At 52.7% G+C, this 14447-nt stretch overlaps 1 protein-coding gene and 1 long non-coding RNA gene across 2 annotated transcripts; both read right to left on the bottom strand.

The window, feature by feature from the left end:
• Positions 1-1845: 1845 nt before the first annotated feature.
• LOC142431356 (metallothionein-1E) lies at positions 1846-2707 on the bottom strand. Its single transcript, XM_075536260.1, has 3 exons — positions 2553-2707; positions 2241-2306; positions 1846-2077 (listed from the first exon to the last, which is right to left on the bottom strand). The coding sequence occupies exons 1-3, from the start codon at positions 2578-2580 to the stop codon at positions 1986-1988; spliced, it is 186 nt and encodes a 61-aa protein (XP_075392375.1). The 5' UTR covers positions 2581-2707; the 3' UTR covers positions 1846-1985.
• Positions 2708-11458: 8751 nt separating this feature from the next.
• Positions 11459-12940, bottom strand: LOC142432395 (uncharacterized). The gene is made up of 3 exons (XR_012780886.1): positions 12778-12940; positions 12493-12558; positions 11459-11710 (listed from the first exon to the last, which is right to left on the bottom strand). It is a non-coding gene; the product is annotated as an uncharacterized LOC142432395 (long non-coding RNA).
• Positions 12941-14447: the final 1507 nt, after the last annotated feature.

Here is a 14447-nt window from a genome sequence, read left to right as displayed (position 1 = left end):
TGTGCAGACACATGGAGAGAAGCATGGGAGCGCCATGTGTCTGTACATCTGACCAGAAGGTCTAGCCCCAAAGCTACCCGGAGACCCTCAGGTATAGAATCAGTGAGGCTTCTCCCCCACACGGGCCCCACACCCTGTACTTGATGACAGATAGGCTTTTCTGAAGGGGGTTGTGGGATTTTTTTTTTCATGGTAGCATGCTCACCTCAGCCCTGCTTGGTGGTCCTCGTGGGGAGAGCCCGGGAGCGAGAGCAGGAGAGCTTCACTTTATTGCTCACCAAGGATCATCACTCTTTAGTGGAGTGTGATTACAGGTAACCACATGGGGTTGTGGGATTTGACAAGATCCTGTCCATCCAAATCCCTGTGGACAAAGTGACCATCAGGATAGCTGCTGACTGAGGCCTAGCCAAGACTCAGGCAATGACCTCCCTTAGTCCTCAATGGTCTTTATTGTTTCCTGTAAGAAATAGAGGTTCAGCAAAGTTAAGGGACTTGTCCAGGTTGCACAGCAGGTAAGTGGGGAGATTGATTGTGAAACTGGGATCTGAGATTAGAACACGTGCATGTTGAGCTAGTTGGTCACTGAATTGCCCTCCGTTACACTGAGCTGTGGGAATGTGGCCCTGCCTTGGGACCACCTGACTCTACCTCATGACTGGACCTCAAACAGCAATGCCCCCAACAGTCAGGGGGTGCGGTTACCCTCCTCTCCAGACTCCCTGACTTCTCCTCCTGCCTCCCCTGCTGGTTCTCTGAGCATCCTACATGGGCAGACACAGACACAGCCTCTGATCCAGTTTTTTGTGGACTTTGAAAACAGCATGGGATGTCTTATTTAGCTGCATTCAGGTAGCCAATTGCTGGATTCAGACAGAGGGGCAGATTTCCACCTTAATCTTAAATTGAACTCCCATCATGGAATAGGGCGTCTCGTTGACTTGCTAGGCTCCTCCATGCCCTTCCCCAACCCCAGTGGAAGCCAAGGCTGGTAGTTCTTTGTGGGGCTGTTTCATAGTCCTCCCCCTCCGGGGTGGGGGCAGGGGAAAGTGCCCCAAGAGTAGCGATCCTCCACAAACTCTATGGCAGGACATGCCCCCCTTTGGTGAAAGCCATGGTGTTTTAGAATTTTATTTACTTTTGATCTTATTGATTCCTCCTATCACTGAGATTTTACTGTTATATCAAAAGGTGGTTTGGGACTTCATGTTGTTCCTTTGTATCATAAGTTCTTAAACTTAGTTGGCATACTGTATGCTTTTCAGAAACCAAAAAAATAATTACTCAAGGTCCCCCTGGCAAAATTTTGCCCTGTGGGGTTCTGAGAGTATATCTCCTTATGGGAATGCAGGAGCTGTCTGCTCCCTAGGCTAGAGTGTGCATGGGCACTTGCAGTCCCCGGATTCTCGCACAGTCTTGGGGCTCCGTATCATCCACTTTTCCTTAGGAATTCATTTGGATTGGTTCACCAGGTTTAGGCTTAGGGTTGGAGTTAGGGGCAGGAGGAGATGCAAGCTGGTCTTTCTGCACAGGGAGACTGAGAAGCATTGGGACTGTGGGGAACCACGAAAGGGGGGAGAGGATTACATGCTCTCCTTTGACACCCCTGGAAGCTGACACTAAGCCATCACAGAGGGGGGCCGGACCTGCCCCCATCCTTCCACCGTCTGGCACCGGGCTCTTCCCTCTCCACAGCTCGGATTGGGAGCTTGGCTTCGGAAGGGCTAACACTGGGGTCCACGTCCCAGGTGTGTGGAGTCCCAGTTGAGTCCCACGCCAAGCCCAGTTGATGCCAGTGCCCATGGGGCTCCTAGTCCCACCCCACACAAAGAAACCAGAGCCGAATAAAGTCACCAACGTTTATTATCATCTTTCGTATATTTTGTAGAAAAAAGATTGTAGGAAACATCTAGGGCTGTATGAAAAAATTAAACTCCGGCTCTGTACAGGTGGGCCTCTATTTACAGCTGGGCAGGGCTCTCCGGTCAGGCGCAGCAGGTGCACTTGTCCGATGCCCCTTTGCAGATGCAGCCCTGGGCACACTTGGCACAGCCCACAGGGCAGCAGGAGCAGCAGCCTGGAGAGAGAGGGAAATAAGCAGGTGGGGGGGGGGGATCTCCTTGCTGCCCAGCACGGGGCACTGCAGGCGCCTGCTCTCAGGAGAGAGGGACGCTTCTCTGCCCCCTCCCCAGGAAGCTGTGCAGTCCGTGGGTGGCAGGGGGGGCACGGCGCCCACTCACTTTTCTTGCAGGACGTGCATTTGCACTCCTTGCATTTGCAGGAGTCGCCGCAGGTGCAGGAGCCTCCTGTCGAGGGGGGAAAAAAGTAGCGCTGAGAACGGTTGCATGAGCCCCGAATGCCGAATTGGGTGCTAGGAACCCCGGGTTCGAGTCCCGGCTCCACCAGCAATTCGTGCGCCCTCCCAGGAAACAACGACCCAGAATAAAAACCGCCCAGGGGGAAAGCGATGTTCGCGGGAGTCTTTACCCCCTGAGAGTGGCCAGGCGCTCAGAGAGCGAGAGGGAGAGCCCAGTCCGGCGCCCCAGCCTCACCGGTGGCGCAGGAGCAGTTGGGGTCCATGTCCAGTCGATGCGGTGGGCGGAGTCTGCAGTCAGCTGGAGGAGCGAAGACCAGGGCTTCGAGAAGGCGCGGTGCCGTGGAGCCCGCCGCGGGCTGCCTTTATTGCCGAGGGAGCCGGGACGAGTGCAAAAGACCCGCCCCGACGGCGCCACTTTCACACGCCCCGCGCCGGTCACCTGTTCCCGGAGCAGCGGGCCGGGTGCAGCGGGCGGTGCACACGGGACGCCGGGCTCCGCTCCACAGACCCGCCCTTGGCGCGCCCGGCGTGGTCCCGCGCGCGGGCGGGGAGGGCCGAGTGCAGACGGAGGGCAGCGCGTGCCCCGGGGCCGTGTGCCGAGCGCCGTGTGCCCGGTCCTCCGCTGCGCCCTCGGCGCCCGCCCCCATGGCCTTTCCTTGAACCCGCGTGGCTGCTGGCGTGGGTGAGGTGCTGTCCAGTTCGGACTATGACCCACAGCACGGAACCCTGCCTGGGCCGACGCCATCCTGACAGTCCTCGTGTCTTTCCAGGGTGGCTTCCCACCTCCGCTGACTCAGTAGCGGGCAGTTGCCCCCACCCATGAGATAGATGCCAACGAAGGAGGGCAGAAGGCTCTGTCTGCCCCTCTTCCAGGGAGCTTTCCGGCGGAACCACTGCCAGGCAGATGTGTGCTCTCTGCGGCAGGGCCTGGGAGGTTCTGTTAGAAGGCAGAGGGGGTGGGGGTGGCATTGGAGGGGGGCTGGCTGGAGGTGGCGGCAAGTGACAAAAGTCCCTCTGTCCCCTTCAAGGCTGGGTCATTACAGCCGGGTGCCCTTAGGTGCTGCCAAGTCCATTTTGCACCATTGTGACCCAGGACACAGTTGGACCGTAGGGTTTCTGGCTGTACTCTTGATTGGGGGTGGGGGGGCTGGGGGAACCCTAGTTGCTTAGTGTTTACCGTTGGGCTGCTAACCTCAAGGTCAGCAGTTGAAAACCGCCAGCTGCTCCTTGGGAGAAAGATGACACGTGTTCTACTCCCCAGAGGCAGTCAGTCCTCGTCCTACAGGGTCGGCCATGAGTCGTGATGGTACGGAGAGTGGGGAATCTTTCCTGGAAAAGATCTCCAGCTTTTTCTGAGCAGCCATTGGTCTCAAACTAACCACTTCTCAGCAGCTGGATCCCAAGGTTCAAACGCAACCAGCTTCAAGGCCATCGAATCAGTGCCGACTCAGAGGGACCTTATTGGGCAGGGTAGAACAGCTCTTGAGGGGTTTCAAGACGAACTCTCTTTAAAAAAATCATTTTATTGGGAGCTCTTACAGATACAACAATCCATAATTCAGATCAGTATCCTTGTACAATTATTTGATATCACCTCCCCTCTTCCCTAGAGAGGAACTCTTTACAGGAGTAGAAAGCCTTGTGTTTCCCCTGACCTGAGGTCAGCAGCCCAGCATGTAGTCACTCTGCCACCAGGGCTCCTCAGGACCCAAAGGTTAGCACCCACCAAGTGGGCTCCCTCTCTGAGCTGTAGAATGGGGAGGGCTTTGTGCTCGATACTGCAAGGAGGGAGCAGAAACAGCCTCGCCCTGCTCTCATGTCAGGGATGGACGGCAGAGACGGACAGTACTCTCTCCCCAGGGCGACTTAATAGTTGTGTAGCCTCTTATTAACCCCCTGGACTCGTGCTAGGTGTCTTACGACGTCAGTGTGCGACAGGGAATGTACTAAGCTCTTTGTGTGTCAGGTCTCATGTGATCCTGTAATAACAGGGTGAGGTAACAACTATATCTCTTAGCCCCATTTTGGATCTGTTGCCATCAAGTCTGCTCCTGCCGGCGGTGACCCCATGCATGTCAGAGAGGAACTGGACCCGTTGGGTTGTCAGGGGCTACTTTTCGCAAGGAGTGTGCCAGGCATTTCTTCTGAGGCACCTCTAGGTGGATATGAACTTTTAACCTTGCTGTTAGCGGGCAATTAGTTAACTGTTTTGCAGCTCCTAGGGAATTTGAGGTGGAAATGGAGAGGTTAAGTAGCTTACCCAAGGCTGCAGAGCTTGGGAGTGCCAGAGCCTAGTGGGAGTACTTCTGAACCGAGGGCCCAGCACATGCTGGGGGCCATCTTTGGATAAATGTCCCACTCCTAGGAGAATGAGGACTCATGGGGCGGCTCCACAGGCTCAGGTCACGATGGAGGATGGAGGGGGATCTCTGGTGCAGGGGGTGCAGAAGGGAAAGTCAGCCCCGCCTGGGGAAGGGGCCCCGGAGCGAGGGCATTTCCTTGGCCACGGTGTGAGTGTGTTGGCCAGATGGAAGTAGACAGAGTTATAGCGCAATCTCTGGAACTGTGACATCACCCCTGAGTGCTCAGAAGGGAAAACCCCACTGAAGTTTCTTCCCTAGAGGAGGCTGGGGAAAGCGTGGAGATGCCTTCCAAATTCCTCTCCTGGGAGCCACATCCTGTGTTGTGCCCGCAGGCGTGCATTTTAGCAGCAGTGTAGGAAGCATGCTAGATCATCATCCTCAGAATGTCCAGTGTGTGTCAACAGAGGGGCCGGGGCAGGGTTACTGGAAGATTCCCGGCAGGCCTGGAGCTTGCTGGGAGCTGCGGTGGGGAGTTCTGAGGAGGCGGGCTGAGGACTGGCTGTCCTTTCACCACTGACTGTAAGAGAAGAGAAAGGTCTTCAGGGTTCAACCCTGGGGAGGCAGGAACCGCAGTAGAAGGTGCCGGTAAACACCCTGTCCTTAGGCTCCCTGGTACTTTCCATGCCTGTTTGTCAGTCTCTCCCAACTGAAGCCATCTGCTGTTGAAAACTTGGAGAACCGTCATTTCCCCCCCAGAATTGTTGCTCCAGACCCCCATCCGCTGCACCCCACCCACCACAGGACCAGATATGCATAAATACTTGTTGAATGAATGAATGGAGTAATCCCCTCAATGAATCCTCTCTTCCAAGCCCCCACCATGGAAAAAATGGACCCATGGAAAAAATGGAGTGAAAACAGAACAAAAACCACACCCAGGTGTGGTGCGCTCAAGCAGGTCAATATATCACCAGGGAGGGGGAACTGAGCTGTCCCCAGGTCACTCTTGTCACTTGTTTAGTGACCTTGGAGAAGTCATGTGTTTCTCTGAACCTCAGTTTACTTGTCTATCAAATTAACAAACTGACCAGACTTCAAAGGTGCCATCCAAATATTCTGGCACCAGCTCCCAGATACCCTGGCTCTGGCAGCTCTGTGGATTGCAAGCATTGGAAGGTGCTCAGAGCTGTGAGTGAGCAGTGGTTGTTATCTACAGATGTTCATCCATTACAATGAGGAACCCCGGTGGTATAGTGGTTTATGCACTGGGCTGCTAAGTACAAGGTCAGCAGTTTGAATCTCCAAGCTGCTCCTCGGGATGAGGCTTTCTACTCCTGTAAATTGTTACCGTCTTTGCAAGTGTTAAATGGCAACATATGTACAAGTGTGCTTAATCCAATTGAATGATGGATTGTCATAAGATTTGTAAGACCCCCCCCAATACAATGATTAAAATTAATTAATTTTAAAAAAAAGAGTTCCAGTCTCAGAAACCTATAGGGGCAGTTCTACTCTATCCAACAGGGTCACTGTGAGTCAGAATCAACTCGATGACAGTGCATTTGGTTGGGGTTTTTTGGTATACATTACAATATATGCCCTGCTTCCTAATAAACTGCATCCATGGTCACCCTTTCACCTGAGACCTCTATGAAGAGACAAGGAACCCTGGGTGGTGTGGTGGGGCCAATGTTGTACTGCTAACTGCAAGGTCCGGGGTTCAAACCCCACCAGCCACTCCTTGGGAGAAAGATGAGGCTGCCTGGTCCTGTAAAGATTTACAAAGCCCCCCTAACATGCTGTATAAGGTCACTATGTGTTAGAATAGACTCAATGGCATTGGGCGGTTTCCCCTCCTCAAAATAATTTTATTTGGAGCTAATCTAGACATCATACCATCCCACAGTTCAATCCCATCAAGCAGTCTTGTACAATTACCACCAAAATCAGTTTCAAAACATTTTCTTCCTTCTTGAACTCCTTGATATCAGCTCCCCTTACCTTATTCTAGTTGTTGTCTCTATAAATTCACCGATCCTGTTTCACATACCAAAAAATATGGAAAAACTCATAACAAAGATTCAAGAAAGCTACCAACAATGACAAAACACAACAGAAATATGGAAAAAAACACCACCTTCAGAAAATACTAAAAACCAGATCCAGCCCACAATGTATCAGAAGGGAGATCTAGTGACAAGGTTTTAACAGTTCAAGTCAGATTGATCATTTTAATCTCCTGTAGCCAGCCATCTCTCCAATACTCTGTCTGATAACTAGGTTATTCCCATCCCTCAGTTATGGTTAGGGGGAAATAACCGGAGGCTCGTTCCCTGTGTAGATCCTGCAAATGTATTTTGGACTTCCCCTGTCATCGATAGTCTTCTGCACAATAGAATCTCACACTTTAAGCTCTGATACCATTCCCTCTTTCATATTTGGATTATATAATTGAAAACCCTTGGAAGACAGATGTTGGTGTGTATCTTCCATGTAGACTTAGTTGATGTCTCACTTAGATGGCTGCTTGTTTAGAAACAAGCCATTAAGACCCAGACACTTTCTCTCTGATCGTCGGGCACCATCTAATTTCTTCACCACACTTTGCTATAGCACCCATATCTTCTATGTTTCCTTCATGGTTTGGGTTTTTATGAAGAGGAAAAAGAGCTCTTGTGGTACAAACAGTAAAGTGCTGAGCTGCTAACCCAAAGGTTAGCAGTTTGAACACACCAGTAGCTCCTCGGGAGATGAGGCTTGGATATCTGCTTCCATAAAATTATAGCGTGGGAAACACAGCGGGGCTGGTTAACTCTGTCCAACAGGATCGCTGCGCTGGAAGTGACTCCATAATAGTGAGTTTCTGAAGGGACCACTGGGCTTCTTTTTGCCTTGAAAAGAGGGGTCTGGTCCTGCATGTGGGCAACTATTTTGATGGGTAAATCCCCTCAGGGAACAACGAGAGACGACAAAGCAAGGAAGGGCCCATCCTCATTCATCTCAGTGTTCCTCTGGTCTCACCGAACTTGGGACAGAGGTGGTGAGGGAGAACTTGCAAATGTGTGTAGCCCTGACATTCTGTGTGGGTGAGAGATGTACGGCCAAGCGGTAGTAGATGAGGGAAAGTCCCCCTTGTAAATCTGGTGTGAGTCATTAGTGTGAGGTGATGATGTGGCCAGGCCTGCATTTGAGGGGTATGCTATCTAAAACGAGGGAAGTGATTCTCCACTCTCCTCCTAACTGCTTGTGGTAGTTCCCGTATATACTAGAGCATAAGCCAACCCAAACATAAGCCGAGGCACCTAATTTTACCACAAAAAAACAGGGAAAACTTTTTGACTTGAGTATAAGTCTAGGGTGGGAAATGCAGCAGCTACTGGTAAATTTCAAAATAAAAATAGATACCAATAAAATTACATTAAATGATGCATCAGTAGGTTAAATGTTTTTTGAATATTTCAAAGAAAAACCATAAACCAGCTCTGTAAGTGGAAAAGAGGGTCAACAAAAGCAATATGGTATCAACAATAACTTTAAAAGTACAAAATCCTTAGCTCAATCAGCAACCTAGCTGAAGCACAAGAGTTAAAATCCTTCGAAGCTGGATTCCTCCTCATCGTCTGTCTGTCCAGAGCTTCAGCTTCAACTGGCGTGAGGCTGTCAGCACAGACATTGTCGTCCTCACTGAGTTTTCAGTCATCACCATCACTGCTGTCGCTCTCCTACAGAGCGCTGTCCTCACTGCCATCCACAGCATGACTAAGGCCACATTTCTTGAGGGCGCTTTGCACCATATCCTCTGGAATCTCTTCCCATGCATCACGAGCCCACTCTGCTATCAATTCTATGTCGGAGTTCATCAGATTTCCAACTTCTGAGGTTTGACCAGGTGACATCCATTCATGCCACATCTGCCCCGGGATCTGGCTGAGACTCTGGCTTTCCGGACTGGCCTGGGGCAAAAAGCAGATGCCTTTTGGTTTTTCTTTTCCCTTCCTTCTCCTTTTGCCTTGGTAAACTGCCAGCTCCAACAGGGGAGAAACCAACCTGGTCCCCTCACCCCCATCTCGGACATCCCCAGAAGTCAGCCATGGGAGGGGGGCCTGGGAAAAACCAGTAGCCAGTTGTGTTTGCTGGTGGTTCTTGTCTTCTGATGTCCTGAGACTGCTCCACAGGACACAAGAGAGGGGAATCATGATCTCTAGCTCCCACCAGCTCCCTGTTGACCAGAAAAGATGCCAGAGCCCACCAGCATGCACCGGTGAATCTGCTCCAACTGTGGCAAACCTGGGAGACACTCCGGAGAGCACGCCTGGCTGCTGAAGCAGAGAAGGCAGCTGCTGGGCCCAGTGTGCTGAGTGGGGGTGTGTGTGATTCCTGCCCCTGTGTTTGTTCACAAGTTTATTTTCATCTGCTCTTCGATTGGTTGCTGCTGCTGCTGATTGCCTTTTCTTGTGCCACTTGCTGGAGTCAACTGTCCCCACATCCACCCCTTCCCACCTCTCACAGTCACATTACGACATCAATGCAACTGAGAGACAGCGGTCAATCTCAGTCCACCCAAAGCAGCAGGAAAGGCTGGCACAAACAAGTGACTGGTCACCAAGGAAGGGGCCCTCCCGGAGGCATTGGAACTGCCAGAGTGGGAATTCAGAAGAATGGTGTTCGAGTACTTTCATTGGAGGGAGAAAAAGATGGTGGGAGCTATGGAGAAAAAATATTAAATGAGCAATTAGAAACCACGCAACATCAACAAATAAATGCAGAAGATGAATACTAAGACAACAGAATTAGACTGCACTTGAAAAGAGCAGAGCACTAGAATTGAAGCAATAGAAAACGGAATTGGTGAGCTTGAAGACACATCTTCTGATTCCATCTTGCAAAGAAAACAATAAGAAAGCAATACAATTCACAGAAAGCCTCAGAATTGTAGAATTTCAAGGGGAAAAACATATTGTAAAGGCGAAGCGAGGCACGGGGAGACAGACAAAGTATAGGCCAAAGGAGAGCAGAAACAGAAGTGTCTTTATTGGGGAGGCTCCGTGACCTAGGCTAACAGGTCAGGGAAGTCTTGCCCAGCAGTCGTGGGAGTGAGTTTTTAAGGGATGGTAAGGAATATCCAGCATTTATGGATAGGGTTTGGCTGTTCTGAGGTTTGCTTATCGACTCCTTGTGGCTTTGTTTGAACCCGGATACTGGTGATCTTATCTGGCGCCGGCTGAGATGTCTTGCTTTTGATCTTGTGCTTGATCCCTCAGCCCTTGTCTTTCCGTTCCTGCCCAGACACTTATGACTTGTTGGGATTCCAAAATAGGGAGAAACAAAAAAAATTCACAGATACTACCAGAAATTCTGGAAGAAACCATCCCAGGAGAGGAGAAACATCACAAGAGAGGTTATTTCAAGGACCTGAAAGAATAATCCTCAACAGGATAGATCTCCAAAGACAGTCACCATGACCTGGTTGTCAAACTTGCTCAGCTCTCGCCCGTGGGCGCAGCGCACACATGCCTGGGAACCCTCTCTGGGCATCGGGCATTTTGCGCTCTCGTTTCCGGTCCGCCTTTCACGTGGTTTTCCCACTCTCCCGGAAGTGGCCGTCTTCAGCCTTGAATTCTTGCATGCTTTTCAGAGACAGCGTACACTTTCTTGAGACTGTGGTACCTGAAACTTCCCTTCCCTCTTAAAAGTTACTTGCATTTACAAAAGTGCTTCTGCGGCGTGAATTCTTTCAGCATTGAGAAGCAAGAACGGAGGCAAACCACCCCAGAAAGGAAACATCCCCACACCCTTCAATGCCTAGTGGGTTCTTTCACTGATTATTTGATCATGGGTTAATACCAATGCACAAGGTCCCTCCTCTCTGCTCCAATGGCTTATTCCTGGGCCCACGGCTCTTTCTGGAGCTTTTGAACAAGTAGTTCTAACGGGTAGGGGGATTTTTCTTGTTCTTTTCCAAAGCTTTTAGTATTTTGTGCACCCTCCTTGTCTCAACTCAGTCTGTTAGGTTTACAAACAAATCCTGGTGAGTTTTCTAATGGCTGCCTTGGAAAAGGACCTTGGAAACAAAGTGAAGTGTAGGTATACCACATGGACTTTTCCTATCCAAGATCTTTTATCTCCCCAAATTCTCTCTCTGTTTTCTCAGCCAAGGCAGTAGATCTGAGAGTTCTCTTTCCTCAAGGATTGGGACCCAACAGCCAAGGACAAAGGACAAATGCTCCTAATGCTCTGCTTCCCCTGGACAAAAGAAGGACTGAGCACAAATTGCCAAGTGAGGAGATTTGAAAGGGAGCTGAACAATACATATCCCCGGGAGGCGGGCTGGGCAGGGAGGCGACCTTGGAGACTGCGGCTGACAGTTTGCCAAGACAGGCTTCGCTGGGACTTGAGGATTCTCCTCCAGCAGCACTGAAAACAGGCAGCTTTGTGGGTGTTGCTAGGAAAGGCTGGGAACCACAGGCTTGTGGAGGTGGGGGTCCATCTCCAACTCTCCCCACCCGGGCTGCTAACTGGGGAGCCACAAGGAATGAACTGGTTGCAAGCCCTGCCTTGGACACATGAAGGGAGCGAGGCTGAGAGGCTTAAGAAAGACAAACCTAGATAGGTCAGGGCTGCCCTTTTTCTCAGAGCTGAACATGATTCAGCAGGAGGAGCCAATGCTATCTGAAGGTGGGGGGGGGGGGGGTGTACCGCACCCGCCAGGGCTCCATCTCAGTCCCAAATAGCGCCCATGACTTGGGATCCCAGTAGTCACAGATGGCGCCCGCGGATTAGGTTCCCATCCCTTGACATTTACATATCGTTGGTCCCCCCTTCAGGAAAAGACTAGGCCTTTGCTCCTGCGATTCACAGACTTTATTGTCACTGGCTAGCCACCAGCAGGGGAAGGGGGCATGTTGTCGGGCTTCCCCATGGGGAGGGGCTGCCCTGGGCACCCAGGACTGTTTACACTGGCAGCTGCACACTGGGCGTCCTCACTGGCAGCAGCTGCACTTCTCCGCTTCCGGCTTGGCCCCCTCTTCACCTTTGCACACACAGTCCTTGGCACATTTGTCACATTCTGCAGGGCAGCAGGAGCAGCAGCCTGCAGAGAACAGTGCGGGTGGGGGCTAGGGTCCAGTCTGCTGGCTGCACCTGCCCCTCTGGCCGGGGAGCCACCCTGGTTCAGCTACCCACCTGGCATCTGCCCAGGACTAGCCCTCAGCCTGCTAAGATGGAGGGTCTGCCCAGACTGGGGAGTGCTTGGTCTAAGAAGACACTGTCCCCCAACCTCACCCCTTCCTTAAGTGGCGTCTTAAAAGGGCTTTGAAGAATTGACCTGGAGGAGCAGGAAGGGTGCTACACTATAGGGATGGGGGGGGGGGGTTCATGGGGTGGGGTATGGCAGATTGAATACAAGGAAAGGGCATCCCCTACCACTTCCTGCCCTCCCCCCAAGACCCCCTCTCCTCCCCCCTTATCCCCCCCACCCACACACACCAGTGGCATGCTGTGGAAACTTTGAAGGGTTCAACCGAGAGGACCCACAAGACCCTGGAGAGCCCAAGAGACCTGAGCTCCAAAGTTGACCCCACCCCCACCCCCCAGGAGTGCTGCCTCCCGGGCATTATGGGCCTCCAGCGAACAGGCTGAACCCAGCAGAATCTTCTGGGAGTTTACAGAAACGCAGCAACGACTGAATCAGCCTCAGGGGGAGGGCAGGGGGCAGGCCTCTCTGCTCAAGCTCCCCCCAGGAGGTCTCTGCAGCTAGAATGCAGAAGCCCTGCAATGGCGGGGGTAGGGGGTGGGAGGGGTGTATTTCCGCAGATTCTGGGGAAGGGAGAGGAGGGGGCAGTGGCAGAACCGGAGGGCGGGGTCCCCACTCACTCTTCTTGCAGGAGGTGCATTTGCATCCCTTGCACTTGCAGGACCCAGCGCAGGTGCAGGTGCCACCTGGAGGGGAGACGCCACAGGGAAGGTGACTGTGTTAGAACTCGGGGAGGGGGCTGGCTAAGCCTCACAGGAGTCGGTGGGAGGCCCTCCTTCCCCGTGTGGTTGAGAACGGGAGGGATGGAGGGGTCCTTCCTCACGTGCCCTTGAGCAAAGTCACAGGGCGCGGGACTCGTGGCTGGCAAGGGGCAGGCTGCGTGGCCGAAAGGGAACGGGACTCACCAGTGGGGCAGTGACAGGTCTCAGGGTCCATGTCCAGGCGAGCAGTCCTTGGAGGCGGTGAGGTGGCTTCTCTAGTAATTGGATGCAAGTGGCCGGACTTTTATAGCCTGGAGGCGGGGGCAAGTGCCAGCTCCTGCGCGGGGCGGGCGCACTGCGGCAGTGTCTCCCCACCCTGCGTTTGCATGATGTCGGGGCGCCGTGCTCACGTCTTACCATCCCGCGTACGCACGCACGGCGAGGGGCGTCCCCTGCCCGTCCTGGGGCGCGCGCGCTGTCACGCTGTCACTCTGTCGTGTGCCTGGCTGGGGACGCCTCCGCCTGGTGAAAGCGCTGCGCACATCCCACCTCTGCAGATGGAGAGAAAAGGTCTCTGCTATTCCCAGCCCTTCCCTGCCACTCGCTGCTTCTTCTAGAATCCCCCGGACACCAGATTCGCGTCCGGATGGAGTCCTGAGCTGGGGGCAGACTTAGTCCCCTTCCATGGAGTCCAGCTCTGACTTTGGCCGCCTTGGCTGCCTCCCTCAGGCCCAGCACCTGCTTCTCTTGACACCCCACTCCCCCTTCCACAAACAAGGAACAGAGGGGCCTCCAGAGAGGAGGGCACCTGCCAGTCAGACAGGCTGAGGCTGCATGGGGCCTGGAAAGCAAGGCTCCAGTGCCTGCTGCTCTCCTCACCTGCCAGCCTGCCCTCGCGGGTCTGGGCTGGGCCTGGTAAGCTGGCTTTGGCCCTGGAAGGGTCCTGGGCCTGTCTCTGGAGGAAGGTGGGTCTCTGGAGCTTCTGGACTTGGATTTTGCCAAGAGGGGAAGATACAGGGGCTCACAAGCGGTGGCTGGGCCCAGCCAAGCCATCCCCAGCAATGGAACCCTTTGCTCTAAACCTCAGCTATAGGTGTGCTTGTAAAATACTGCTTGGACTCTCCCGCCCCCACAACAGTTAGCCACTTGCAGGGAGTACCATGCCTCAAACAGCTGGTTTCCTGGGCCTCTGAAGGGCTGACGTAAGTTTAAGTTCCAGCGAAGTTAAAGAAAGGAGGAAAGGGAGGAGAGATAAAACCACCTACAGGCAACTGCTGGGCCACGAATGACAGACATCCATTCCTAACTGTGTCCTTTCAGTCTTTTTAACAATGATTTGCTTATTATTACTATTATTAGTTTTTCTTTTAAGTCTTTATGTGGAATTTGTAGATGAGTCTGAATCAGGACAAGGAAAGGCGAGCAACCTTTGCAATGATTTGAAAGTTGTATGTGGAGTAACGGTGAGTGAGGTGTGGCCTAGTTCCTTCTAAGTGAGGGGGACCTGACATCCTATGAAAGGACACGTGGTTAGGTGCCATCGAGTCAGTCGGGACTTGCGGCGACCCTCTCTACAAGAGAACCAACCACCACCTGGTGCGCACCATGCTCACAAGTATGGTTCTGTGGGAGCCCGTTGCTGGAGACACGGCGTCAATCCATCTCCTTGGGGCCTGCCTCTTTTATGACGACCTGCTCAACCAGACCAGATGTGCAGGGGCTGGACGTGATTTCCAGGGGCTGGCCTCGCCCCATGCCCCAAGTACAGGAGACATCCTCCTGACTTCTACGCAGCATTTGAGTTGTGCTTCCTCCACGATCGATTTGTTTGGTCTCCAACTTTCAATATTCTTCACAAGCATCAGCATTCAAAT

The sequence above is a fragment of the Tenrec ecaudatus genome, chromosome 18 (genome assembly GCF_050624435.1).
Source record: "Tenrec ecaudatus isolate mTenEca1 chromosome 18, mTenEca1.hap1, whole genome shotgun sequence".
Taxonomy (NCBI): Eukaryota; Metazoa; Chordata; class Mammalia; order Afrosoricida; family Tenrecidae; genus Tenrec; species Tenrec ecaudatus.
The sequence above is the reverse complement of the archived record's forward strand: the minus strand, read 5'-3'. Positions and strand labels throughout refer to the sequence as shown.